Genomic DNA, 27,371 nt, shown 5'->3' on the forward strand with positions numbered 1-27,371 from the left:
CCTGGCGCACCCCTCATTCCCCTCCTCACCCCCCTCCCCCACGCTTCAGTTCGACGCTGCAGACCAATAAGATGGCAGTTTATAGACGCCCTCCCTCCGCTTTCTTCTTCTCCCCACCTCAAAGAGGGAGGGGAAGTTCTGACTGGCCGGCTGTCCTCGGAAGCCCCCGTCTCTTCACCAATCATGGAGAAAGGTACACGCCCAGCGGAGTTGTTCAGCCAATGAGGAGACGGGCGCGGCGCCCAGCCGTGCAGTTCCTCCCGCGACTCGGGAGTTTCGCCGTCCTTAACTCTTCAGGCTTTTCCCTGCGGGCCGGCCGTTCTGATTGGCCACTGTTGCTATTGTCGAATCTCGTCTCCAGCCAGCCACGGAGCGAGGCGATTCCACCTTCCTTCGCTTCGGCTGCCGTCGGCATTCCTCGTTGTTGGGGCGTGGTCTCCCGGCGGCGTTTTCTCATTGGTTATTCAGGCCGCTCGGCTTTTTCCGGCAGGGGCCGCAAGCAAACGACGTCTTTGATTGGTTCCGGTTTGGGCTTCGGCTTCCTAGCCGAAGCTGGCGGGCGCGGGCTCGGCGGGCGATTCCCAGACGCCTGTTACGCGGGCGGCGGGGCGCTGGGCGGTGTAAGGCTGGGTGGGGGAGGAAGGAGGCGGAGGACGAGTAGGAAGGGGGAGGGGGAGTGGGGAAGGGCTAGGCGGCTGCGCAGACGGCGCGCCTCGCACAGAGCAGCCCCCGACCCGGCCGAATGCGGACTTGTGCCGCCGCCGTCGCTGCCGCCTGGGCCGAGTGACAAAGGAAGGAAGGCAGTGAGGAGGAGCCGGCCCTGCAGCCGCTGACAGGGCTTCGGGCTCGGGGCACAGCGCGGACACTTCCTGAGCAGCCGCTGAGCAGAAGCGAGGGGCGGAGGCCTGCCGTGCCGGGGCCGCGGACGGGGGAGGGGACCCCGAGGGACGGAAGCGGTTGCCGGGTTCCCATGTCCCCGGCGTATGGGGAGCAGTCAAGGAGCCGCTGCCTGGGGTCTGAAGGGAGCTGCCTCCGCCGCCGCCGCCGCCATGGCCGCTGGATCCAGCCACCGCCTGCAGCTGCTCCTGGCGCAATGAGGAGAGGAGCCGCCGCCACCGCCCGCCGCTGACTCGCGACTCCGCTGCCCTCCGGTTCACCCGGCCGCCGCCGTCAGTCCGCCGGATCCCGCTGCTGCCGGAGCCGCAGCGTTTGCCGTCGCATCTCCGAGCCATCTCCTCCCTCCTTCCCATCCCCCTTCTCTTCAAGCGTGAGGCTCGTGATCCTTCCGCGGCTTCCCTTCTTCATTGACTCGGAAAAAAATCCCCTAGGAAAATATAATACTCAGAGTACTTATTTTCAATCAAGTATTTGCCCTCGTTCACGTGATATATATATATATTTTTAAGGATTCCACTCCACCCTTTTTCTCCCCTCCCACGAAAGGGAGGCGAAAGAATTGTATTTTTTCCCCCAGCCCTAAATCATCTATGTGTTAAATATCCGTACTGATCTGTCTTGAAGGAGAAATACATCGCTCTCATTTTTTTAATAGCTATACAAAAGGAGTGAAAAGCCAAGAGGACGGAGTCTTTTTTTTTTCTTCTTTTTCTTGCGGGAGAACTTAATGCTGCATTTATCATTAACGTAGCACCCTAATATAAAACAAAAGGAAGAAAAGGATTAAGGAAGGAAAAGGTGATTCAAGAAGAGCCGTCATGTCGGGGCGACCGAGAACCACCTCTTTTGCAGAGAGCTGCAAGCCAGTGCAGCAGCCTTCAGCTTTTGGTAGCATGAAAGTTAGCAGTGAGTATCGATTTTATTTTACACCCTTTCTCCACCTCACCATTAAGATAAGAAACCTCGAAATACCAGGACCTTAAACTAACAGACCTGATAGAACCAGCAGAGGTAATGGAAAAGGGCAAAACCTGCCTTGAGTCGAGACGAAGCATCTCCTTTTTCTCCTCCCAGGTCCGTACCCCATTCCCCAGCCTCATTAACCTTGAATTGAGAGAATATTAGTTTTATTTGGCTGGTCGAATTTGAAACTCGTTTTCTTCTCGCTGCCTTTTCAAGCGCTCCTGTGCCTCCAGGTCAAAAAAGCGACGGAAGCGTTCACTTGCCCATCCCTTTGAATAAGGAGGACAAAACTTGATTAATAAACCATGATGTACATTTGCCGAGTATGTGTCTTCTGGAATGAGGGAGGTTATTTTAGTTAGCCTAGGTTATCATGGTTCTGTATTCTAAACAGATATTAAGTGTCCCAGGCTCCTAATATTTCTTTTTGCCCGTGTGACTATACAAAGTATTTCTTAATCTGGGGATGACTTGCTTGGTAACCCACATTCCCGCTGCAGGCAAGCTGGCATCCCTTCCTCGCTCTACTAGGGACTGGTAAAAGCTGAGAAATACCCCAGATAAATATCCTAGCAGTTGCATCTCTAAGTGCATTGTCTTCAATTGGATAAGTGGTCTAATGTGTTATCTCTTAACCTTCTTGTTTTGACGTGGCCAATCTGCCACCATATAATTTGTTTTAATCAAAAGGTAACTTGGAAGTAGATTCAACGTTTGATTGAGATTGTAGTATCATTGTATCAAATACTAAGTTAAGTGCTAATTGTCCCTGACTTGTCATTTAAATTTAATTTTGAGGTGTCATTGCATTCATTACTTGTTAATTTTTAGAGTACAAGTGAATACCCTTTTTAAATGAATACATTTAAAATGTACTAATATCTGTCACTGTCTTTTGCCGGCGGATCTATCTGCGTTGAAAGTCTGTGTTCTTGAAGTGTTTGATATACTGAGTATCCAGCGTTTAAATGGATCTATTTGTGGAGATGTTTATGTGGTATTTAATGACAGCTTATTTGACAGCAACCTTGCAGATTCTGGCAAAAATAGCTCGTTCCCTTATTCTGTGAGAAGGAAGAATGAGGACCCAAAAGCCCTTTGCTGCTGAGAGAAGCTGAGCTAACTGGAGAACTGAGATTTTTCAAAAGTCAAAATGTATGTGCTGTTGTGTGAAATTGATTAAGCAATCGGAAACGATTCCTTTCTGTTGCACCCGAGACTTCGGTTCGTGTAGGCTTTTGGAACTTGACCGAAACTGGGAGTCCAAAGAGATGGCTGAATGGGAAATGCTTTTGCAAGTTAACTTTTTCCTTCAGTGACTAGCTAGTTTAGACTGCAGGGTATGTAAAGGGGGAAGCTGATTTGCATCTTACAGGGAAGAATCATGCTTTCTAAGCACTTTGTGGAGTCATTTGAAAGGAATTTTTAAAAATTTGAGGGTAATTTTCAGCTCTGAAGACCTCATGATAGCTGCCTAAGAAGAGCTTTTGGTGGTGCTTCCCTGTGTGCTGTGTGCTTTGGTTAGTTAAACCAGGCAGTTAGTTCTAGGCAATCCATTTATTAGGTTTCAGAGATCTGTGATGCTAGAATAAAATACCAGAAATTGGGAACTTTTTATATTTTTTCAGGATTTTTCTTGAAAACAACTTGTTAATTCTTGATAGAGGTTCTTTAGGGATGGAGTAAATTTGAGGAGTGTAGTTTAAAGTGTTTTAATTTTTGTATTACCTTATCAGCCAACATTAAAAAGATGTTGATATGAAAGAGCTTAACGCTAATTATATATATTTTAATATTTATTATGTATACAATACTCTGCACCAGACCTCATTACAGATGGTTGTGAGCCACCATGTGGTTGCCGGGAATTGAACTCAGAACCTTTGGAAGAGCAGGCAATGCTCTTAACCACTGAGCCATCTCTCCAGCCCCCATATCTATTTAATAACCTTGACGTTCAGGTTAAGGACACGTAGATGAAAGAGGCAGGAATTTGTTAGGGTGCTGCTGTTCCTAAAGGGACTCTTAAGATCTCAGGTACAGAAGACATAGTCCTTGTCCCCAGAACCACATTCAGAAAACTGTGAAGACAATAACATGATGACTGCGAGGTTATAAAGTTGCAAAACGAATCAGTTGTTGAGAGGAACAAAGGGAAAGGGGCTGGAGCAGGAAGGTTTCTAGAGATGGCCAGTGCTAGACAGGTGCTGGTATCCATGAACTGATGGAGAAGCATGCCCTGGTGCTGGGAGAAGGGACAGCCGGAGTCCAGTGTTCCCTGAGAGGGCAAAGAAGGGGCTAGGCATTGAGTCTTAGAAAGTTAGTTAATAAAGAACAAAAGAGGCCTGTAAAAATTTGGGTGGGGATCTAAGAGTGATCTGCACTAACTGGATTGCTGAACAGGATGTTCCAAGGTGACTGGAGAGACATAAGAAGCCTTTCTGGGAGATTGCAGATGATGTTATAAGTCAGGAAGGGGAATGTGAAAATGGGATGAAAGGAACAGATTTGAAGGCTGTGAGTGAAAAGCTGGCAGGGCTTTTGGACTGGACTGAAGGGGAATATTTGTGGAGTCAGGAGTTAAAAATAAATTCTGAGGTTATTGGTCTGGAAGACTTGACCGCTGAGTTTCATTGTTCATTGTAATGGGAAATTGAGAAAATGCTGAGATGAGAGGGTAGATGAGTTCACTTGTAAAAATGTCATGAACAATAGGTTTCCTTGAAATTCAGCAGACAGCAGTTAGTTACTGGGAAAGACGGCTAGCTTTCTAGTTTGTTAATTGCAGTTTCTGATCTTCACTCGAAAATGTCAAGTTAGTATTTGAAAGCAGGAACTAGTTTATATTTAAATCTTTTTTTTCTCTTTGAGACAGGGTCTTTGTAGCCCTGGCTGTCCTGGAACTCACTTATTACGTAGACCTGTCTGGCCTTGAATTTACAGAGGTCCACCTACCTTTGCCTCTGGAGTCCTGGGATTACATTAAACATTTTATATAGTCTTAATCTTTGGGTCATTCTTAAATTTATTTTTTACAAGTAATGATTCTTAGGTAAATTTTGCCTGTAAAATGATATTGGTCTTTTAATATATTTAAAAGTTGATTCTATTTTTTTTGGTTGAGGTACTTATCCCATATCTAAATAAGTATATTTCAGATACTTTTTATTTGCTGTAATGAAATCAGTATTTTTATCCATGTCCAGATTTACAAACGTGAGTATCAACATATACACAGGTTCTTTGGAATACCTTTTACTCAAAATAGAGAAAGTGCATGGTAATTTTGGTTAGAATTTTGTCAGTAAGTGCTTGTGGTGACCTATTGGAAGGAAATTTGACTAGGTGCCCAGCAGGCAGATCACTGAGTTCAGTAAGACCAGCTTAGTTTACATAGCGAGTAAGTTCCAGGCCAGCCAGTATTGCATAGGTGAACCCTGTCTCAAAACAAAAAGTCATTAAGGAAGGTAGACCGATTTGTAGCTCATAGTATTCTGCAGTGTCAAACTACACTTTTAAAATCAAAGACTAGTTAGCAACTTGGATACTTTATAGTTTTCAAGGAAAGCTTATTTCCTTTTTTTTTTTTTTTTTTGAGATGGTTTCCCTGTGTAGCCCGGTGTCCTGGAACTAGCTCTGTAGAAATAGGGATCCACCTGCCTCTGTCTCCTAAGGCCTAGAATCAAGGCATGTGCCACCATGCCTGGCTCACTAGCTAACTTGTTGATTTTTACCATTTAATCGAGAAAACATTGCTCAAGTGTGAGATTGAAAGCGGGACCTTGCTTTTAACTTCTGTCAGCTAGACTGACTCATAGTTGTTAGCGGCTTAAGATAGTTAGGTAAGATTTGCACAATCTTTCACTGCATGCACCTTCAGAATGCTAATGTTCAAGTGACAAACATTACTCTGAAACTTTAAAGGGACCCAGACACCTAGCAGTTTGTTATGGCTGATCAGGGACTGCATTTAGAAGATGAGGTGTCTTCTCGTATTTCTAGCTCTTCAGATGATACTTGCTTCCAGTTTCATCAGGCTCTTATATTGGACTTCAGTTGCAAGTGTGAGATTTTATTTTGGGTAAACAAGACTGGGAAAGCCAAAGTCTTGAAGCAGTGTATTATGAGATGGGGAGACTCTATTATTGTATGAACTTTGTGCATAGAGAGGGCCGAGAAACATGCTGACCCTGGGGTCACAGTTCTTTTTTTTTTCTTCTATTTCTGGTTTTTGTCCCTTGCTTACTAAACATTGCATCTATTAATTTAGCATACATCTGTGTGCATGAGGAGAGGAGTCAGTTCTCTCCTTCCATGATGTGGGTGCTGAGGCCTGAACTTAGGTCCTCAGGTTTAGTGGTGAGCACTTTTATTGGCTGACCTTCTTTACTTCCATTATTTTAAAATAAGATTCGGGGGCTTGGGAGACAGAGATGAGGAAAGACAGGATGTGAGAATAGTGCCTCTTGGGATACTCCACCCTCCAGTGGAGAATGAGAAGCAGAGGAACATGGGCGACAGCAGTGAGACCTGGTGCTGAGACAGGACCAACCTGCTTCCCCAGGCGTTGTTCCGCAAAGAGCATAATCGCTCTGAGAAAATAAAGTTGTTGGAACAGTTAGCATCATTTTCTGCCTGATCTTTCAGGGATGTTCAGTAGTGGTAAAAAGGAAAACTATGCATAATTTGAAGAAGAAAAAGAGTTTCATGGTATAGGGATTTCAATGTGGATGTTGCAGTCTTGGCATCTAACTTTGGTTTTACATATCTTTCTTGATTATTATAGAATTTGCCTTTGAAAATTGTGAATATGATGTAGAAAAGCATGTTTATGTAAAAGCTGCTGTGCAGAGTAGCAAGGAAAACTGACAGTTGAAGGAGAAACATTTTTCCTAAAATTACCTTACTGTTTACGGATTCAGACTGGTGGCACTGTTCAAAAGGTCAAGGCTCTCATTGCTTGCCTCAGTTAGATCCCAGGAACCACGTGGTGGAAGGAAAAAACTCAAGTTATCCCCTGTCCTCCATATACATGCTCCCTTCCATCAGTAAATGTGCAGAGAGTTAAAATATAACTTGAAAGATACTTATTCCATGCTAGTATTTATTGTTGGGTTTTTATTCTAGTTTCTTTTGTCTATTTGTTTGTCTTTTGTTTTTCGAGACAGGGTTTCTCTGTAGCTTTGGAGCCTACCCTGGAACTTGCTCTTGTAGACCAGGCTGGCATTGAACTCACGAGATCTGCCTGCTTCTGCCTCCCAAGTGCTGGATTAAAGGTGTGCGCCACCATCACCTGGCTCTAGTTTGTTTTTTAAGCAGTCAATATTCAGAACCTAACTGACATTCAGTAAACTTTCCAAGACATGCTGCTTATGTCTTGTAATGCACTTGGTCTGGTGTCAGCTACAAAGACACAGCTTAGTAGATTTGGGTTCTGAGTTTACCAAATCTTTTGTAGCACTTTTGCTTGTCTTTTGGAGAAGAATTGTCAAGTTTCGGTTCATAAATGGTCGAATCTTACACTTTTGTGGGTTTTTTGTTTTTTTTTGTGTGTGTATGTGTGATTTTCACAGCAGTTTTGATGATGTCTTTCTCTTTGGAATAATTTTGCCGAGCTACTCTTTTTTTCTTTTGTTTTGATTTTGGAGACAGAGTTTCTTTGTGTAGCCCTGGCCTGGAACCAGCAGTGTAGACCAGGCTGGCCTTGAACTCGCAGGGATTAAAGGTGTGTGCCACCACCGCCCCAAGTTTTTTTTTTTTAATAATTTTTTTTTGCTAATTTATTTCATGTATATGGGTGTTTTTCCTACATGTATATCTGCATACATGCAACGTATGTGTCTTCTTCCCCTCTGAGGCAAGAGATGGGTTTCAGATCCCCTGAGTCTGGAGTTACAGACAGTTGTGAGCTACCATGTGGGTGCTGGTAATTGAACTCAGGTCTACTGGAAGAGCAGTGCTCTTAACTGCTAAGCTATTTCTCCAGCCAGCACCTCCCTAACTCTTCTAAAATCTGGGACAAGGTTGCCCTGATTGGCCTTGAGTGCACCCATAGCTCAGGCAGGCTTTGAACTTGTGATCTTGCCTAAGGAGCTGGGAAAACAAGCTGGTCATTATAACCAGACATTTTTAGGGTAGCCTGTTAAAAATAATTTGGCAGTGACTATTTGACTTTTCATCATAGAGCTTTTTGAAATTAGTTTCGGGTATGCCTGTTACCAGTTACAATATTTACTTATAATTATGTTGAAAAAAAGTATTAGTACTTAGGCCAGCATAAAGGGAAAAATACTATGCGGCTCCTTTTTTGTTTATTTGTTCGTTTATATTAAGTCAGCACAGGTTTATGTTGAATAGTATTGGCAGTCTATGAATAATCTGCTTCTGCTATATTTATATCCCCAGGAAATGTTAGAAAGTGTTTCTCCAAATTAGTCATTAATAAGAATTATTTTTTTCTATTCCTTCTCTCTCTCTCTCTCTCTCACTCTCTCTCTCTCTCTCTCTTTTTTTTGGTTTTTCGAGACAGGGTTTCTCTGTGGTTTTGGAGCCTGTCCTGGAACTAGCTCTTGTAGACCAGGCTGGTCTCGAACTCACAGAGTTCTCTCTCTTTTTTTGAGACATCTCTATGTAGCTCTCGCTATCCTGGAACTCTGTAGGCCAGGCTGGCCTCGAGTTTAGATCCGCCTGTCTCTGTCTATCAAGTGCTGGGATTAAAAGCATGCACCATCGCTAGGCCAAATTTGAGCATCTTAACTGTGCTAAAGAACTCTTTCTTGTATATGTCTGAGAAATTTGTAGGTGCTAACTGGCCAATATAAGTAAGCATTTTAGCTTGCTTCATAAACACCAGGTCTCTCTTTACAGGTGATATCCGCTGCTTCCCCTGTTCTATAGAATCAGTTAATGGTTTTCAATTAATTAACCATTTTCTTCGCAGCATGCTAAAGTAGCTGAGTTGAGTCAGATACATGTATTTGGTCATCTACTTGCCAAGTCCTACTTCTCAGATGCAGCCTTAACTATGGCAGTTTCTGTCTCTAGTAGTCTGTGTTATTCTTGATTAGTGTAACCTTTTAGTATTGCTTGGCTTTTCTGAATTTTCAAAGGCAATGTCTGAAGAACTAGGTGTGGTGCTGTTAGATTTGACATTCAGTGAGAGTTGTAGCTGTGTTTGTGGCTTTAGGTGTCTCAAAGCTTTGACTCTCTGGGCATTAGTCAAACTGAAAGGTAGGAGGAACCTTTAAGTTCATGGAGCAAGGCATGGGATGTGCTAATCACAATATTATTAATTGATTACTGTCCCCTAGACAGTTGTGTGCTTATTTTCATATTTTTTGTTAACACATAAAACATGGTTTAAAAATCCAAGAGATGTTCAGCAAAGGTTTTTTTTGTTTGTTTTTTTTTTTTTTTTTTTTTTTTTTTTTCGAGACAGGGTTTCTTTATAAACTTGGAGCCTGTCCTGGAACTAACTCTTGTAGACCAGGCTGGCCTCGAACTCACAGAGATCCACCTGCCTCTGCCTCCCGAATGCTGGGATTAAAGGCGTGCGCCACCACCACCCAGCTGAAGTTTATTTTTACTGTTTACAGATTAATGAATTTCTGTGATGGACTTGTATTTTGTGTAAATGTGTTTAAACTAACACTGGCTCTAGAAAAAGATTAGAATTAAAATTTAAATTGATGCCTGCAGGAAATTGATATTTTTTTTAACCAATAGATGATGAAGTTTTTCCTCAGAATGTCCATTAGAAGGGGAGTTAAGTACAGATGTGAGAGTACTTTCGTGGTAATTACAGGTAAATACTAATGATAGTCTCCAACGGTGAGTGCTCAGCGTCCTGTCTGAAACGATTCCCACTGTTTATATTTGTGTCTGCAATGCCAAGTGTATCATCTGTCTTTTTAGAAGTAGATATTTTGTTCATAGTAAAGAAGACACAGGAAGTTAGCCTTTCCTTATGTTTTTTTTTAACACCTTAGATAAGAAAACCTGTTTTGAGTGCTCAGAGGCACAGAGTGTGTCAGTGTCAAGGAAGCTGGTGCCTTTAACCTCTTTAAGAGTGCATGGTTTCCTTCTGCTCCTACGCAGCCATTCTCTAGTTTGTCACTCACGTTATATAGTCATGAAGTTTAAAGAAATCAAGCAGCAGAGCAAGGCTCTCGTAATGGAAGTTGATCTTCTACCTTCAGGTCCTACTTCTCTGATGCAGCCTTTACTGCGACAGCTTTTTTCCTAGTAGTTTTTGTCATATTATTGAGTAGTATAATTTTAGCTGTTTTTTTTTTTTTTTTTTTTTTTTAAAGACAGGGTTTCTCTGTAGCTTTGGAGCCTGTCCTGGAACTCACTCTGTAGACCAGGCTGGAATTAAAGGTGTGCACCACTACCACCACCCGGCTGATTAGTATAATTTTAGTTTATCTTTAAAATTATGAGAGTAAGCACTGGTGGTGCAAGTCTCTGATCCCGACTGCTCAGGAGACTGAGGCAGGGTGGCAAATCCAAGGGCTGCTTGGGCAGCTGACATTGTCTGAAAATAACGAAGAGCACCGGCTATATGGCTAGGTAGTGGGTGTTAGTCTAGCATATGTGAGGCCCTGGTTCATTCTCCAGTACTAGGAGAAACAAATTCAAGGCAAATAGAAATGAAGTTAGCATTAGATATTGCCTTTGGCTTCTCGTAGTAGATAGCATTATCATGTCCTTCTGCCTTTGGCTATAATATAATCAAACTATTATTTTTAGTCAAACTTAAATTTTTCTCACTATCTAGACATCGAGCAGTAGTTTGTGATGCCCACACTTCCTTTTTGAAAAGAGCTGTGTTGACATGTTATCCATATACCATAAAGTTTACCCATTGAAAGTATACATTTTAGTGGTTATTAGTATTTTCATAGAGTTGTGCAGACATCACCATGAATTGATGTTAAGATATTTTTTATCACCCCCCCCCCAACACACACAAAGAAACCTTGGGTCCATTACTGATCACTTTGCATCATCTATTCCTAGTTGTAGACAATCATTAACCTATAACTCTAGTCTAGATTTCATCATAGAAATGGGTTTCTATGCTAGATCTTTTCTCTCCCTTCACCCTTGCTTTTTTGTTGTAGTTTTTGAAGCAGTAGCTCACTTTGTATTCCTTGCTGCTCTGGAACTTGCTGCCCAGAACATGTAGACTACCTTGGCCTCAAACTCAATCCATCTGTCTATGTCCTGTTGAATACTGGGCTTAAGCAGTGATTCTCAGCTTTCCTGATTCTGAGATCTTTAATACAGTTCCTTATGTTGTGGTGACCCCCAAAAACTATTGTTGCTACTTCATAACTGTAATTTTGCTACTGTTATGAATTGTAATGCAAATATCTGATATTCAGGATATCTGATAAGTGACACCCCTTGCCCAGTGGCTGTGACCAACTGGTTGAGAACCACTGGACTAAAGGCATACACCACTCTGCCTGGCTCCTCTTTGGCCTTCACAGTTTTACTCTGCAGTCCAGGCTGTCCTGGAATGTGGGATCTTCATGCCCTCACTACTCCAGTGTCTTGGAGGCTGATATTATAGATGTGACATGTCAATAACATCTGTCATTGCCGTGTTCTTTTATATCTAGCTTCTTTTACTTGCCATGTGTAACATGGATGGGCTGGGCCTGCTTATTTGTTGTGGTTTCTGTCCCGCCCTTTACCTCACAACTGTTTAGCCCCAAAGAAAATCACACATAGGTCTCCATAAATTATAAAGCTGATTGGCCCGTTAGCTCTAGCCTCTCACTGGCTAACTCTCACATCTTGATGAACCCATATTTCTGATTTATGTTAGCCATGTGGCTCAGTACCTTTTTTCAGTGTGGCAGATCACATCCTTGGTGGTCTGGGTAGGAGTGGGAGGAATCAACTTCCTCCTTCCCAGAATTCTCCTGTTCTCATTACATCATTTCTACATCCTGCCTGGCCAATCAGCATTTATTTAAAACATTATTGACAGAATAAAGACAATTCTCCTGTACCACTTCCCCCTCTTTTTTTTTTAAAAAAAGGAAAATATCCATAATCCATTTTTGGGGGGGAATGTGGGCGTAGTATTCCAGGCTACTTCCAGTTGGTTGGGGGCGCTGATAATCTTACGGGGACCTAAAGAAAATTTAGAGTTAAGAACAAGTACTGACTGAAGTATCCTGTGAGTCTTGATCATCTCAGGCAGCAGTGTTAAACCTGTTCTGGATGAAGAACTCAGACATCTGGGCCATCTATTCCTGCCGGAGATTTCTCAGGTGATCTTCCTTGGTCAAAACTGATTTTTCTTAACTCTGAATAAATCCACAGCCTCTCATTTTTTTGTGGAAACAAAAGCAAAATCTCTTCTCCAAAGTAACATACCTTTTGACTTCAATTTTGAGCCAAGGTATTTCCAAAATACCTATCTTGGATTAATTCAACAGCATTTATAAGCAAATATCTTTTTAGCAGCTATTGCTCCTTCCTCAGCATTTAAACAATTTAAAGAGAGCATAATAACATACAGTATCAAGATTCTCTGTGTATTTTCCATCTTTACGTGGCTTTATTTTATCCTCTTATTTCTTTTATTTTTACTTTTAACTTCTGGCTTTTTGAGACAGGTTCTCTGTATATCTTTGTCCTGGAACTCCCTCTGTAAACCAGGCTATCCTTGAACTCTCGCTTGCTGGCTGGCTGGCTGGCTGGCTGGCTGGCTGGCTGGCTGGCTGGCTGGCTGGCTGGCTGGCTGGCTGGCTGGCTGGCTGGCTTCCTTCCTTCCTTCCTTCCTTCCTTCCTTCTTTCTTTCTTTCTTTCTTTCTTTCTTTCTTTCTTTCTTTCTTTCTTTCTCTGAGAACTTTAACCTTTAGCCTGTATTTATTTTTAACAGTGTAAACCATTTAGAAGTTTTTTCTCTTTGAATCTCTCTTTACTGTATATCTCTCTTTTTTTGACCACATGGGTCTTTAATTTGCTAAGGAATATGGAGAAGTTTTTTTGTCATAGCTTTATGGTGTTTCAAGGTCCTTGTCAGGAAGCAAGCTGCAACAGTGTATCCATCGGGACCGCCTGCTTGAAAGAGTCAGGAGTTTTACCTTGCAGGAAGGCCCAGAAAACCAGCATTTTAAAACAGTACAGCTTTTTTACTGCTACGGCTGAAAACCAAAATGCTTTACTCTTTCCTAAGCTTTTCAGGCTTTATTTGGAAGCAGTTATCCACGTGGGCGCCATTCTGTAACATGGATGGGCTGGACCTGCTTGTTTGTTGGGGTTTCTGTCCTGCCCTTTACCTCACAACTGTTTAGCCCCAAAGAAAATTACACACTTCTTGGAAAGGACTGGAGAAAGGCTAACAGTAAAACTTTTAGATACTTGTCTTAGTGTTTTGTTGCTGTGAAGAGATGAGGCACCATAACCATGCAACTTTATTTTTTTTATTACTATTTTTTTTCCTCTTTTGGTTTTTCAAGATAGGGTTTCTCTGCCTCTCAAATGCTGGGACTAAAGGTGTGCACTACTACTGTCCAGTTCCACAGCAGCTCTTAGAAGAGAAAGCTTTTAATTGGGTCTGGCTTACAGTTTCAGAGGTCTAGTCCATTATCATCATGATGGGAGCATGGCAGCATGCAGGCAGACATGGTGTTGGAGAAAGAAGTGGCTGCAAGTTCTACATCCGGATCATCAGGCAGCAGAAGAAGAGAACCACCAGTCCTGGCTTGGGCGTTTTTTCTACCTCAAAGCCCACCCTCAGTGACATACTTCTCTAACAAGACCATATCTACACACACCTACTAAGTAATGCCGTTCCCTGATGACTAAGCATTCAAATATATAAGCCCATGGGGGCTATTGGTATTCAAGCCACCACAGTATTTTAACAAGGTCCTTGGATGGGGGTGGTGGTAGTGGATGGACAGGACGTGGTCATCCCTTCATTTAAGGGATTTTGGGTCTACGAACTCTCAGGGCTGGAAAAGGGTTCATGGGCCAAGATTTTAGGATTTCTATTTTTGAGAAGAGACACCATGACCACAGCAACTCTTCTAAGGGGACACATTTATTTCGGGTGGATCACTTACAGTTCAGAGGTTCCACCCATTATCATCATGGCAGGGAGCATGACAATGTACGGGCAGATATAATGCTGGCTACATCTTGATCAGAAGGGAACAGGAAGTGGTCTGTGATACTGGGCATAGGAAACCTTAAAGCCCACCTCCAGAGTGACACACTTCCTCCAACAAGGCCACTCCAGCAAAGCCACACTTTCTAATAGTGCCACTCCCTATGAATTTATGGGGGCCAGTTACATTCAAACTGACCACATTCCACTCTGTGGTCCCCATAAGCTTGCAACAGTATCATAATGCAAAATACATTCAGTCCTACTTAAAAAGTTCCCATAGTCTATCATAGTCTCAACAACATTTTAAAACATTGTTCAAAGTCTCTTCTGAGATGCATGCAAGCTCCTGACTGTAATCCCCTATAAAATCAAAATAAAAAATCCCATATATTTTCAACTTATAATGGCACAGGATATACATTAATGTTCCAAATTTTCACAGTGAGGAAATTTACTATATAAAAACAAAACTGAAACCAACTGATCAAACTCTAAACTCTGCATCTTCATGTCTGATGTCAAAATGCTCTTCAGATCTCCAACTCCATTCAGCTTAGTTGACTACAACAGTCTTCTTTCTCTTGCGCTGGTCCCATTCCCTGTTAGCAGCTCTCTTTGGCAGGTATCACATGATTCTGGCATCTCTGATATCTTGGGTTCTCCAACGCAATGGAGACTTCACCTTCACAGCTTCATGCATTGGCCTCTCTAGGCCTCTGTTCAGGCACACCCCTGACACATGACTGGCCTCGGTGACTTTTCTTAGTCTCGGGGAGGAAGTCCATAGCCTCTTCTATGTTTAACTTCAGTCAACTATTCAGGCAAACTTTGATCACCTTTTTAAAGTGTGGAAACTTTCATATTAAACTTAGAATCTTAACTCAGTGAGCCCTTATCAATAAACTCAACCTGATCTAGTTTTATGTTCCTTTCACCGTTATCCCACGCCCTTAAAACTCATTCTCACACATTTCCCCCAGACGTTGCTGGAATGAATTAGAAAGCGCATTAAGCTATTTAGTAGTATAGCACACCTCCTCATGGTATACATACTTTCTATCTCCCCTCTAGGAGCCTGCTTAATCTTAATAAAGTCTAGTTAGATCTAGAGGCAACTATTGGTGAGCCCTGAGGGACATCAGTATTGTCTTGCCTGGCACCTCCTACAGAGAGTCACTGTTGGTTTAGGAGACAATGAAAGATTAATTTTCTCAGTCAAAGGTAAAAAGGGCAATATTTCAGACAGTGGGAGGTGGGACTACATCTTCTGCTAAGGGTGGAGAGACAACTTCCTTATGTGAGATAAACCCTCGAGAATCCGAGGGTTCAAAAAGTTCTCAGCTTAAAACACCCATACATCCCCATCCCAAGTTACAGGATCCTATTCTTTACCAATAAATGCCCCAAACCTCCAGCATTCTCCAAGGCTGGGACTTGAACTTTTGCTGTAACTCAGCCAATCTTATATTTAGTTTTTTTTCTGCAACTTGAGTCCTGTGGCTGCTGTAGAGAAGATTCTCTTCTAGGGCATACTTAGAAACCTTTAGACTGTTTATGCACATTTGAAGCCCCGACAGTCTTATCACTGAGTTCATTCTTGTCCTGAGATGCGGCATCCTGAGATGAACTAGAAGTTGATGGTTCTTTTCCTTTGTCAGTCTAGGAGCAACCTACTAGCATTATCATTTTCCTTATTTTTCTACAAGTTGTCAAACATTTTATATCCAGAGTCACCAAATTCATTGCTTCTCACAATGGGTGAATTAGTATAATCAAATGCATTTGTCTCCTTAGTTTGTAAAAATAGCACCATAGGCTTTCAGTATTCTCCAAGCATAGTAACTGTTGGCATCAAGAAATTGGAAAACCTATTTCAGATGCTTAAAAGATTCATCCTTAACACTTCTGTTGCTCTAGAACCACTTATGGTATCAAAGTCTGTATTAGGACTCACAAGGGTAACAAAACTTAAAGAATGAATCTTTCTCTTTATATATAGAAAGACAGTTTGAATGACTTAGAGGCTGCAGTCCAGCTAGTCCAATGATGACAGCCTATGAACGGAAGGTCCAAGAATCCAGTCGTGGTTCAGCCATGAGACTTTATGTCTCAGCTGTTTTTCAGCGTATGCTGGAATCCCAAAGTAGTAGGGGCTTTCATGCCATTGAAGGGATGGACTTCCTTGCAAGATGAGGGCAAGAAGGCAAAGAGCAAAAGCTTCCTTCTTCCCTGTCCTCATATAGGCTTCCAGCAGAGGGTGTGGCTCAGGTTAGAGGTGTGTCTTCCCATTACCTCAAAGAGCTGGATTAGAAGGGATCGTCCCACTTCACATTAAGCAAAAATCCCTCACAGGTGTGTCTTGCCACTTTTCGGTTTTAGTTAATTCCAGATGTTGTCAAGTTAACAATCAAGAATAGCCATCACACTTACCTTGGTAACATGAAGTAAGCATAGAAATCTGAAGAATGCTAATATTAGTGTTTAGAGTTGTGTAAGCTGTAATGGTGTAAATGAACGGCAGACAGAAATTATAATAAAATATTCAGCTTTAATAAGGAAAAGACTTACAGAACCGAGGTTCCCGCGGAGAACAGGAAAGTAGAAGGGAAGGCGGGGAGCACACCCACAATATTTATTAGTAAAAAATACCCTCAGGGGATCCCGCCCTACAAGCAAGGTGATTGGCTGGGGCTTCCCCTACAGTAAGCCACAAAAGTAAATCATGGAGGCAACTTGAAATTTTCTATGGGTCACATAAAAAAACATAAATTTATATGTTTATGTTTTTAACTCTGTATATTAAAATGTTTCAACATAATCATGAAAATTATTACATTTATTTTTTTATACTAAATCTTTATAGCCTAGTTTTTCGCACTTAATTACTAATTTTGAGTAGCTACAGTGGTTATTATACTGAATAGTGCAGGCTTAAACTTTTTTCAAGAATTAGTTTGTGCTATTCAAGTAATAGGAAAAATATGGGTTAAAAACACTTCATTGTTTCATGTCTTTTTAGTCGTGTTTTTTGTTTCTTTTGAAATTTTGTATTGCCAAAGGTTAAGAAAATTTTGTTCTTCAAAGGGTGCTTACTGTAAGAGTAATGGTTTCTCTCCATATTTTAGCACAACTGCTAATTTATATGTTGATATTCTTATTACTCTGCTTGTTAGATGTATCCTTGCTGTGATTGCCCCAGTCACAATGAAATTGTACTGTGCTAAGTTATCTTTGTTGTGTGTTCTCTCCTTTGATGTTTCAAAGACCTCCCCTTCTCCCTAACCATTCTGTCAATGCATTTCTTAACCTATTGCTATGAAATCCACTTGCGTATGATTTAACAGTCTTGATGACCTTTCATACATTGTACCTTACAGTCTAGCTAGCTAGTCTTTGTTGCTGTCTGAAAGATTATAAGATACAACATGACACAAAAGTGTCTTAATTCCTCTCTGTTTCTTGCAGTGTACAGAATAGTGCTTTCTGTATTATGTCACTTCACACACACTGAGTTGAACACAGTGTGCCATGATGTGATAGTGTCTGGTGCTGGTATATGTGTTGGAGTCTGAACTCAGGTCTCCTGGAAGAACAGCAAAGACTTTAAACACTGAGCTATGTCTCCAACTCTTGTTATTTAAAGGAGAACAAAAAAAAAAAACAACTAAAAGGAGAAAGACAGATGGAAAGATAAAGATAGATGTAGATTTCAATTATATTGTGTGCTTAGTATTCATTGGCTTTGAACTCTGGGTTATAGTTGAATGAACGAAGTAATCTACGTAGAAAGCAGCTGTTAGACTGTACTAAGCAAACATAGTACCTTTGAAACATTGAGCATGTTCAGTCATTACAATGACCTTAAGCCTTCAGGGATTTTGTTTGGAGTGGATAAGGATAGAAGAGAGATTGAGAACAGAATCATGACATGAGTTTCCTTTCATCCAGTAGTTGATTCTATTAAAGAATAGAGAATAAGTAAACAGACAAATATCTAAATATGAATAGTTCCTTTCATTTTGGATAACTTAGGCAATTATAATTCTTTGAGGGAATTATGAAAACTGTAGGTCTTTAAAGTAATAGTTGTTTGATAAACTAGTAGTATATATTAGTGGATCACTTCTGAGCTTTCCCAGAAGGAGTGAAGAGTATTATTTGTTGCTAAATGTGATATCTAAATATCTGTAAACTCTGGCGGTCTCTATTTGTGTATGAGGAACAATTACTTTTTACTAGTTGGAGTAGTGTATCTCAGTATTTGTGTGCATTGTGAGGTAGCTGGCCTAAGATACAGTTCTGAAACTCTGGGCAAGATTGCTTTCTCAGTGAGTCGGACCTAAGCTTTTCTTGAGCTGGGGAATTATAAAAGAACAAGGGACAGTCCGCTTACTTACATTTAGTTATGCAGTAGGGGTCACTTTCCTCAGAGACTTTAGATGCAGGAGTGACTGTGCACCTTGGAAGGCAACGTCCTGGTTGTAATTTTTTTGTTCTACAATGGAAGATGATAAAAATTTATCTCAAAACAAAATGGGACTGAGTAGGTCAGCTTCCTCCGTCCTTAGAAAAGAGTCGTCCCGGAAGCAGGAGACTCACCGACTGCACTGCTTTCTGTATGGTAGCAGTATAAATTGCACACCTGGGTCACTTTCCTCATTAATTTACAAGTGAAACGGTGTTTGAAAACATAGTTGTGTGTCATGTCTGGCTAAACCACAACATTTTTGTTTTTCTGTGCTTGTCCACATATTCCTTAGGAAACCTTGTGTGCATTCTAAAGTTTAGGGGAAGAGATGAAGCTGCTGCTGCTGTGGACAAAAGCATGAGTCGGGGGTGGGGAAGAAACTAAGCCAATTTGGTTATGTTGTGTTGAGTCTCCTGAGATACAGGTGCTGGTCGGTCTTAGCAATATAAGTCAGACTTAGCTCCATTTGGAGGGCCTACTGTGTAACAAGCACTGTCATTTAAAGTCCAAAAACATTGAGACATTATTGTCAGTAGTTAGTAGATGAAGAAGCAAGGTAACCATGCTTTAATTGACGTATTCAAAATCTTACTGCTGTTGGAGACTAAGCTCAGGTGTTGTGTTGAATCCGGGCTCTCCAGACTTTGAGTATTTATTACATCACTGTGCAACACTAAGGAAATTGATTGATCTTCACCACAGTCTAATAAGATGCATGATTTATACATGAGGGAAACTGAGGCTTAGTGGACCTCACACCTAGCAAGAGCCATAGCTTTGCAGTGAAAATGTTATCTAACTGAGGAAGGAGAATGTGCCACAATGAGTTCATAACTACTGTGCTTCCTAGGTTCTGTTTTTTCCGTCCTACTACTATGCGGTTGCTGACCATTGGGCTTACTCCTTAGAAACAGCAGCTCAGTCGTGTGTGAGGAAGACTCCATACACTGCATAGAGGACAAGAGCTTACTGTTCTTGCTGATGATAGAGTCTCCATCATTTGCTCTGTACAGATGAACTCTGTGTACCACAGGGAAGGTTGCATAAGTTACAGTGCTTTTTGAGTGAAGGTTGATACCACCTTTAGGGATCTGTAGTATTTTTTAGAATCAGTTTTTGAATTTGTAAGATCAGTCCATTTCGGGCTCCTCTCTGATCAAGTACAATAGACTTCTGTTAATTATTTGAGAAAAAAAATGACCACATTCTCTTTTCAAGTAGTAGAACCCACCTCACGTGTTTTAGAGGGCTTTAAAGAAGTGTAGTTGTTAGGGACCTGGCACTTTTTTTAGTATTAGTTGTAATCAGCAGATGTCCACCAGATATTTGTATACACATCCTTTTTAGACTTCAGTTAAAAAAAAACCCTATTTTTAGTCTGATATGCATATGGTGGCAGTATGGTATATATTGACTACCAGGCAGTAACTATTTCATTAAAATGGCCAAATATGATAGAAACACCAGGTTATTATGGTCTACAAAAATCTTTTCCCCTGCTGGGATGTCAGTAGTATTCCTTAGTAGGAGTAGTTGTTCTGAGAAACCCTAAGAAGTATGGATAACTATTTTGGGTCACTTAGAACCATTAGGTTATTAATTAAGAATTAAGCAGAAAGTTGTTTTCCCTGTTGAGCTTTAGTCTCAGTTTTGCCGAAGTGCTGCTGAGAACTCTGCTCTCCATGTTCTGGACTGTGAGATAGCTGACACCATCAGGAGCGCTGGGGACATGAGACAGCACTGACTGCTGTGACAGAGAGGTTTTTATAGGAGACCTTTAAGTAAGCTCCTCTTTGTCCTTGCCAGGACATTTTTAAAGGAGCAGCTAGCAGCACCAGGTTACTCAACTAGAGAGAGGACTTGGAATTCCCTCTCCCTTCCCACTTGGCTCTTCATGGGTGCTGAATTCAGCTTCTGATAGAAGAATTTTCGTCAACTTTTTTCCTATTAAGGTTTTAACTACATAAACTGCAGATTAGAATAGTATAATGCACCATGTTTTTTTTTTCTTTCCAGTTTTTGGAGACAGGGTTTATTCTGTGTAACATCTGGCTCTCCAGTAACTCGCTCTGTAGACCAGGCTGGCCTCGAAATCACAGAGATCCGCCTGCCTCTGCCTCCCAAGTGCTGAGATTAAAGGTGTGTACACCACCACTGCCCAGTTTCACTATCAGTTTCTAAAAGTTGTTAAACACATTTAAGACAATGAACAGATAACAATGGCAGCCCTGAAATTCCACCTTTTAAATATTGAAAGAAAAATCAAGTTACATATCAGAGTCAGTGCTTTCTTTTTTTCCTTTAAGGTAGAAAAAGCAAGTTTGGATAGGGATCCAGAACAAGGTTCATCCCCTCAGTTGCGCTGGGTTGCTTTTGCAAATTCTTTCTTTTCCTTTCCTTTCCTTTCCTTTCCTTTCCTTTCCTTTCCTTTCCTTTCCTTTCCTTTCCTTTCCTTTCCTTTCCTTTCCTTTCCTTTCCTTTCTTTTCTTAAAGGCGTAGTTCCTTAATCTTCAAGAGGATTAAGAGGTACATGAGACCTTGTGGAGGTCAGACAACAGTTTGAGGGTTCCACTATGTGGGTCCCTGGGATTGAGCTCAGGCTGTTGGGTTTGGAAAAAGCACTTTTTTCCTGCTGAACTACTCTACTCTGGTCCTTCATTTGGCCTGCCTTAGTGGTGCACACCTTTAATCCCAGCACTCAGAGGCAGAGAAAGTCGGATCTCTTGAATTCAAGGCCAACCTGGTCTACAGACTGGTTGTTTTAATAGGAAATACTATTTAGGGATCACATCTGGATGATTTTATTGTGAAATATCACACCACAGTTGGCCATTTTAACGTATACACTGGAGTGACACTGGCAAGTACACTATGTACCTTCAGAACTCTGTTCTCAAAAGAAACCTGCCATCTTTAAGTGGTTACTCCCTGTTTCTCCTCACCAGATTCCGGCACTAACCTGCTAACCCTATGTGTTTTCTTGTTCTTGATGTTTTGTATAAAGGTAATCGTACATTGTTTGGTTATGGGGCCTTTTGTGTTTGGCTTCTTTCTCTTAGTATATTTTCAGGGCTCATTCTTGCACCATGTTTCATTTTAATGGCTAGATTGTTTTGTTTAGATAATGGATATTTTGATTATTTTACCTTTTTTCCCCTATTCTGAATATTCTGAATAGCATTACTCTGAACATATGTGTACAAGATTTTGATTGAACAACAGGTATTTCTTTGAGGATATATACCTAGTAGTATTGCTTGGCCATGTGACATTTCAATGTTTATTTTCCTAAGGGATAGTCAGTATGTTTTTCTTAGGAGTTGTGCCATTTGACAATATCACCAGTAATTGGGTTCTAATTTTTCTCCATCCTCTCTAATACTTATTTCCTATTTTAAAAAAATTGATGTATATGTCTGTACGTGTGAGTGTAGGTGCCTCTGGAGGTCAGAAAAGAGCATTGAATCCTTTGGAGCTGGAGTAATAGGTGGTTTTCAACCACTCATGTGGGTGCTGGGCAGCAAATGGTCCTTTGCAACAGCAGCGAGCACTTTGAGTTGCTGGCCCATCTCTCCAGCTCTTCCGTTTCTGCCTTTTGTCCGTGGCTGTTCAGGCTGGTGGATCACTGCTACTCATTTGTTCGTGGACTGTTCACTTGTTTGGAGAAGTGCAAACCTTTGCCTTTTAAAGGTGTACTGTTTAAATTTTGCTACGGAATTTTATGGGAACTAAGGAATAGTTTATTTTCATTTTTATTCTGAAGGTATTTTACCTTTGTTATAAGTAAGATTTAAAAATTCAGTTTTTGTTATTTACCTTTTCAATCCGTTGACAGTGTGTCTTTTGCACAGAAGTTAAATTTTGGTTAAGTTGAATGTATCCAGTATTTTCTTCTCTGCTGTGCTTTTGGTATGAAACTGCACAAACTTTCAAGTTTGTTTTATCGTAGTGCTGGGATTGAGCCTAAATGCTGTGCAAGATCTACCATTAAGTTTTATTTCTAGCCCTGTTTCTTTTATTTTTTTTCAATTATGTATATGGTGTTTTGCCTACCTGTATGTTTGTGCAACAAATGCTTGCCTGGTGGAGGCCAGAAGAGGAAGTTGGATGCCCTGGAACTGGAGCTACAGATGGTTGTGAGCTACTATGTGGGCCCTGGGAATTAAACCCAGGTCCTGTGGAAGAGCAGCCAGTTCCATCTCCAGCCCCATCTAGACCTTTTTTTTTATTTTAAAACAGAATTCCACTGTGTGACCCAGGCTGGTCTGGTACTTGAAATTCTTCTGTCTCAGCATCTTGAGTGTGTGCCGCCATGTTTGACACTGTATGTTTTAAGTAAGAAATATATTCATGACTTAGCATTTCCAGAACTGACTGTTTCAAGATGAAGGGTTTGGATTATACAATTTCCCTTTCAGACTTTTAAGTTTTAAACTTAGAGGTTTATTCTCTAATGGTGGAAATCTTGAGAGTAGTGAGTGATCATACCTGTACATATAATAGAATAATACATTAATGTTATTTAAAAGTTATAAAAATAATTAACAGTAATCTAAGAATCCTTTTTAATTAATTTTTAAGGATGTATAGGGAGATTACAGTTTTTAAATCATTTGAAGAGAGCATGTGGATTAAGCTACATGTTTGATAATCCAGTGTATTATTAGGATTCTCTAGAGGAACAGCATTTATGTCTGTCTGTCTATCTATCTATCTATCTATCTATCTATCTATCTATCTATCTATCTATCTATCAATCTATCATCTATCTCTAGGGTATTTATTGGAATGACTTACAGACTGTGTGGTCCAGCTAGTCCAGCAATGGCTGTCTACCTATAAAAGGTCCAAGAATCCAGTAGTTGTTCAGTCCATGAAGCTGGATTGAAGGCGTAAGTCACAAACAATCCCACACCAGTTTGGAATTATGATTAATAGAATGGTTATTTATTTATGGGGGAAAAACTTACAGATCGCCGTCCCAGACAACAGCCCTCTGCGCAATCAGGAAGGGAGCCTAGTCGCCGGAAGCGAGCCAGAAGCCAGAGAGCGAGTGGAGGGAAGTGGCTGCTTTTTTAAAGGGAGAGAGACCATGCCCCAGTGGGCTGGTATCTCAGCGGCTATTGGCTGAAGGAGCAGAAGGTGCAACCGCACACTGGATGTCTCAGCTGGTCGTCAGTGCACACTTGAATCCAGACGAAATAGGTTCTAATGCAGTGAAGGAATGGATTTGCCAGCCAGAGTGAGAGCAGGCAGGCAAAGAAAGCAATCTTCCTTCTCCCCTGTACTTGATATAAGCTGTCAGCATAAGGTGTGGCCCAGATTCAGGGTGGCTCTTCCCATCTAGAAGATCTGGATTAAAACAAGTGAGTCCTCCTAATTAAATGATTTGATGAGAAAAAAAATTACTCAGAAGTGTGCATACCTAGCCCCTTGAGTTTTGTTAATTCTAGCTTAGTCAAGTTGACAACTAAGAATAGCCATCACATAGATAGGCTTATTTGTTTATCTTTCTGTCAGTGGTTTTTTGTTTTTGTTTTTTGGAGACCATCTGACTCTGTAGCCCTAGCTGACCAGAAACTCACTATGTAGATCACTATATAGATCTAACTGGTCTTGAACTCACAAAGATGTACCTGCCACTGCCTCCTGAGTTTGGTGATGTGCTATCACATATCACACTAGGCTGTCATTGTTTTTCAAAGTAATATTTTAAATTTATTCTTTTAAAAATATTTAAATTGATTTTATTTTTATGCATTCAAGTATCTGCATGCGTGTATTGCATGTATGTATGTGCACTATGTGCTTGCCTAGTACCCATGGAGGTTAGAAGGTGTCAGACCCTCTGGAATTGAAGTTATGGATGGCTCTAGTTTCTAGGAGTCAAACTCAAGTCCTCTCTAAGAGCTCTTACCTGATGAGCTATGCCTTTAGCCCATTAAATTTATTTTTTTTTAAAAAAATATGTTTATTTATTTATTATGTATACAATATTCTATCTGTGTATATGTCTGCAGGCTAGAAGAGGGCACCAGACCTTATTACAGATGGTGTGAGCCACCATGTGGTTGCTGGGAATTGAACTCAGGACCTCTGGAAGAGCAGCCAGTGCTCTTAACCACTGAGCCATCTCTCCAGCCCTTAAATTTATTCTTTAGAAATTCATTCATTTAGACTATGTATTTGATCATATCCATCCACCACCACCTCCTTCCAACTCCCCTTATTGCCCTCCACCCTGTCCCCTCCCACTTTCATGTCCTGTCTTTTTGTTGTTAGTAATAACCCTGTGAGTCTAGTTGGTGCTGTCCACGCGCACACGAGTGTGGGACTCTGCACTGGGATGTGGGCAGACTGCTGGTGGTGCAAGTGACTCCCCCTTAATCACCCTTCGGTTGCCAGGAGCTCCTCTGACAATTTTACTGGTATTTTTTAGGTGTAGTTTCCCCCATTTTGAATTTTGTTTTATAATTCTGTAGAACACAATTCCAAACCCCAAACTACAGTATATAAGAAAGTTAGTCTAGTCCACTCTTGCCCAGATGGTCTTTGTCACAGAAACAGGAAGGAAAGGAGAGCAGTTACTGTTTTTTTTTTTAAAATGCCTTGTCTTTGTTATCTTTATTTTCCTTTTTTTTTCACAGTGAACTTTTGTTGTTTTAAACCTGTTCGGTTTAAAATACCCCACCCCCATTTTTTTCCTAGAAGGAATTCACTTGAGGATTTCTGCAAGTAGTAAATCTCCAAAGCACCCCTAAAATAGAATTCCTATAATAACAGTTTAAATCTATAAGACAGTCTTGACAAGTATATAAAATAGGAATTAAAGTGAAGCTTATTTGTACATCCTTTGATTTCTACTGTTTTCATCTTTTGATGTTTATATTTGAGATGAAAGTTTAATTACTTTTCTTCGCTCTCTTCCTTCCCTCTAAACCCTCCTGTATGCCCCTCCTGCTTTCCTTCAAATTCATAGCCTCTTTATCAATTATTGCATGTGTGTGTGTGTGTGTGTGTTTGTATATACATAAGAATTCCTAAATATGTGTCCTGTTGAGTCATATGATGTTACTTGCGTGCATGTTTTCAGGGTTGCCCTTTTGGCTCTGGGCAACCAGCTGGTATGCTCGTCCTTGGGAGGACCACCTCTCCTGTTCCCAGCTTTACTCAGTTGCCTGGTACTGGAAACCCAGCTAATTTCTTAGTGAGTGAAGTCTTGGTTGTTGGAGAAGGGTCTACAAGCACTAGTTACTAAACTAGCATACGCCCTAACAGTCTATAAACATGTGTCTATACTCACAGACAAGAGTAGTCCTTGCTCCTCATCAAGGAAACTTCTCTTTGTAACAGACAGAAGCCATTATAGAAAGTTACAACCAGTGGAAGCAGAGCTGTGAAGCCTAGTCGGAATAGATACATCTACAAAACACTCCCACACCGAAGGCTCATTGCAGAAGAGGGGGCTGAAAGATCCTAAGGTCAGGATCTTTACCTCCTAGTAAAATCAGAAGCTGTACTAACTTCTCACCACTGTATCTGCTTTTTGATGATAAAAATGCAGAGCATCTGAAGTTTGTTACTGGCAGGAAAGCCTTATCAAAATGAATGAGTGGGTGGACTTGGCCCTTTTTTCATGATGCAATCATTCTTCATTCCCAGTAGGAACACAGCTAGCTGTTGTAATTAATACTTCGTTCTTGTGGCAGTCTCATTGTCTAGCCTAGGTTGACTTTAAGTTTAGCTTTCCTCATCCTGGGGTTATAGGAATCTGCTTCTGTGCCTGACTCGCCTTTTTAAAAGCTGATTTCCTAAATCTTCTAAGTCTTACACTTTTATCAAGAAGTGAAAAAATTAGGGCCGACGAGATGGGACAGTAGGTAAAAGCACCAGCTCCAAGCCTAATGACCTGAATCCAACGCCCATGTGTTGGAAGGCAAAAACAGATTCCCGTAGACTGTCTTGTTTGTTCTGCCTCTTACACAAATAAATATACTAAAATAAAAAATATTAAAAATTTTTATTTTGTATTTGAGTATCTTGCCTAAATGTGCATGAAGTGTCTGAAGTTAAAGATGGTTGTTAGTCACCACGTAGGTTCTGGGAATCAAACCTGGGTCCTTTGTAAGAGCAGTAAGTGCTCTTAACTATTGAGCCTTTTCTCCAACACCGTAAAATAAAATATTTTTTTTTCAAACTGAAAACTTTAGTCCAACAGGTTGCTGCTTATGAATCTGATCTATTCTCTGATCTCCTCATGGCTAAAACCTTAAAAGCTATGCTAGATTTAAGTACTTTGTCCTCCCTCCCTCCCTCCCTCCCTCCCTCCCTCCCTCTTTCTTTTCTTTTGACAGGGTTTCTCTGAGTAGCCCCTGGCTATGCTGGAACTCTATTCTTAGAGCAGGCAGGTCTCAAACTCAGACATCTATCTTCCTCTGCCTCCCTAAGTGCTGGGATTTTTTATTTTTTTATTTATTATTTATTTATTTATTTATTTTTCATTTTTGAGACAGGGTTTCTCCGTAGCTTTTGGTTCCTGTCCTGGAACTAGCTCTTGTAGACCAGGCTGGCCTCAAACTCACAGAGATCCGCCTGCCTCTGCCTCCCGAGTGCTGGGATTAAAGGTGTGTGTCACCACCGCCTGGCTGAGTGCTGGAATTAAAGCCTTGTGCCACCATGTCCAGCCAGTACTTTGATCTTTAAGATTTTGTTATATATTTTTAAAGGTTGTCTTGTTTTTATACTATATAGTTGTCTGTGTCTACTGTCTGTCTTTTTCCGTCTCTTATTTAAAATGTAGAATGCTGCCTGGGAGTGGTGGCACATGCCTCGGAAGGCAGAGGCAGGCAGATCTCTTGAGTTTCAGACCAATCTAGTCTACACAGCGAATTCCAGGATAGCCAG

General features: G+C 41.1%; 1 protein-coding gene across 2 annotated transcripts in view; it reads left to right on the plus strand.

Moving 5' to 3' along the window:
• Window positions 1–659: 659 nt before the first annotated feature.
• Window positions 660–27,371, plus strand: part of Gsk3b (glycogen synthase kinase 3 beta) — a 146,904-nt gene continuing 120,192 nt past the window's right edge. Inside the window, exon 1 of one of the 2 annotated variants that reach the window (XM_075962432.1) lies at window positions 660–1,803. In XM_075962432.1, the coding sequence (XP_075818547.1) occupies window positions 1,716–1,803 (88 nt within the window). In that variant the 5' untranslated portion in view covers window positions 660–1,715. The remainder of the gene's footprint in view (window positions 1,804–27,371) is intronic. The other variant, XM_075962436.1, reaches the window with a different exon arrangement.

This window comes from Microtus pennsylvanicus, chromosome 1 (assembly GCF_037038515.1).
Source record: "Microtus pennsylvanicus isolate mMicPen1 chromosome 1, mMicPen1.hap1, whole genome shotgun sequence".
In the NCBI taxonomy this organism is placed as follows: Eukaryota; Metazoa; Chordata; class Mammalia; order Rodentia; family Cricetidae; genus Microtus; species Microtus pennsylvanicus.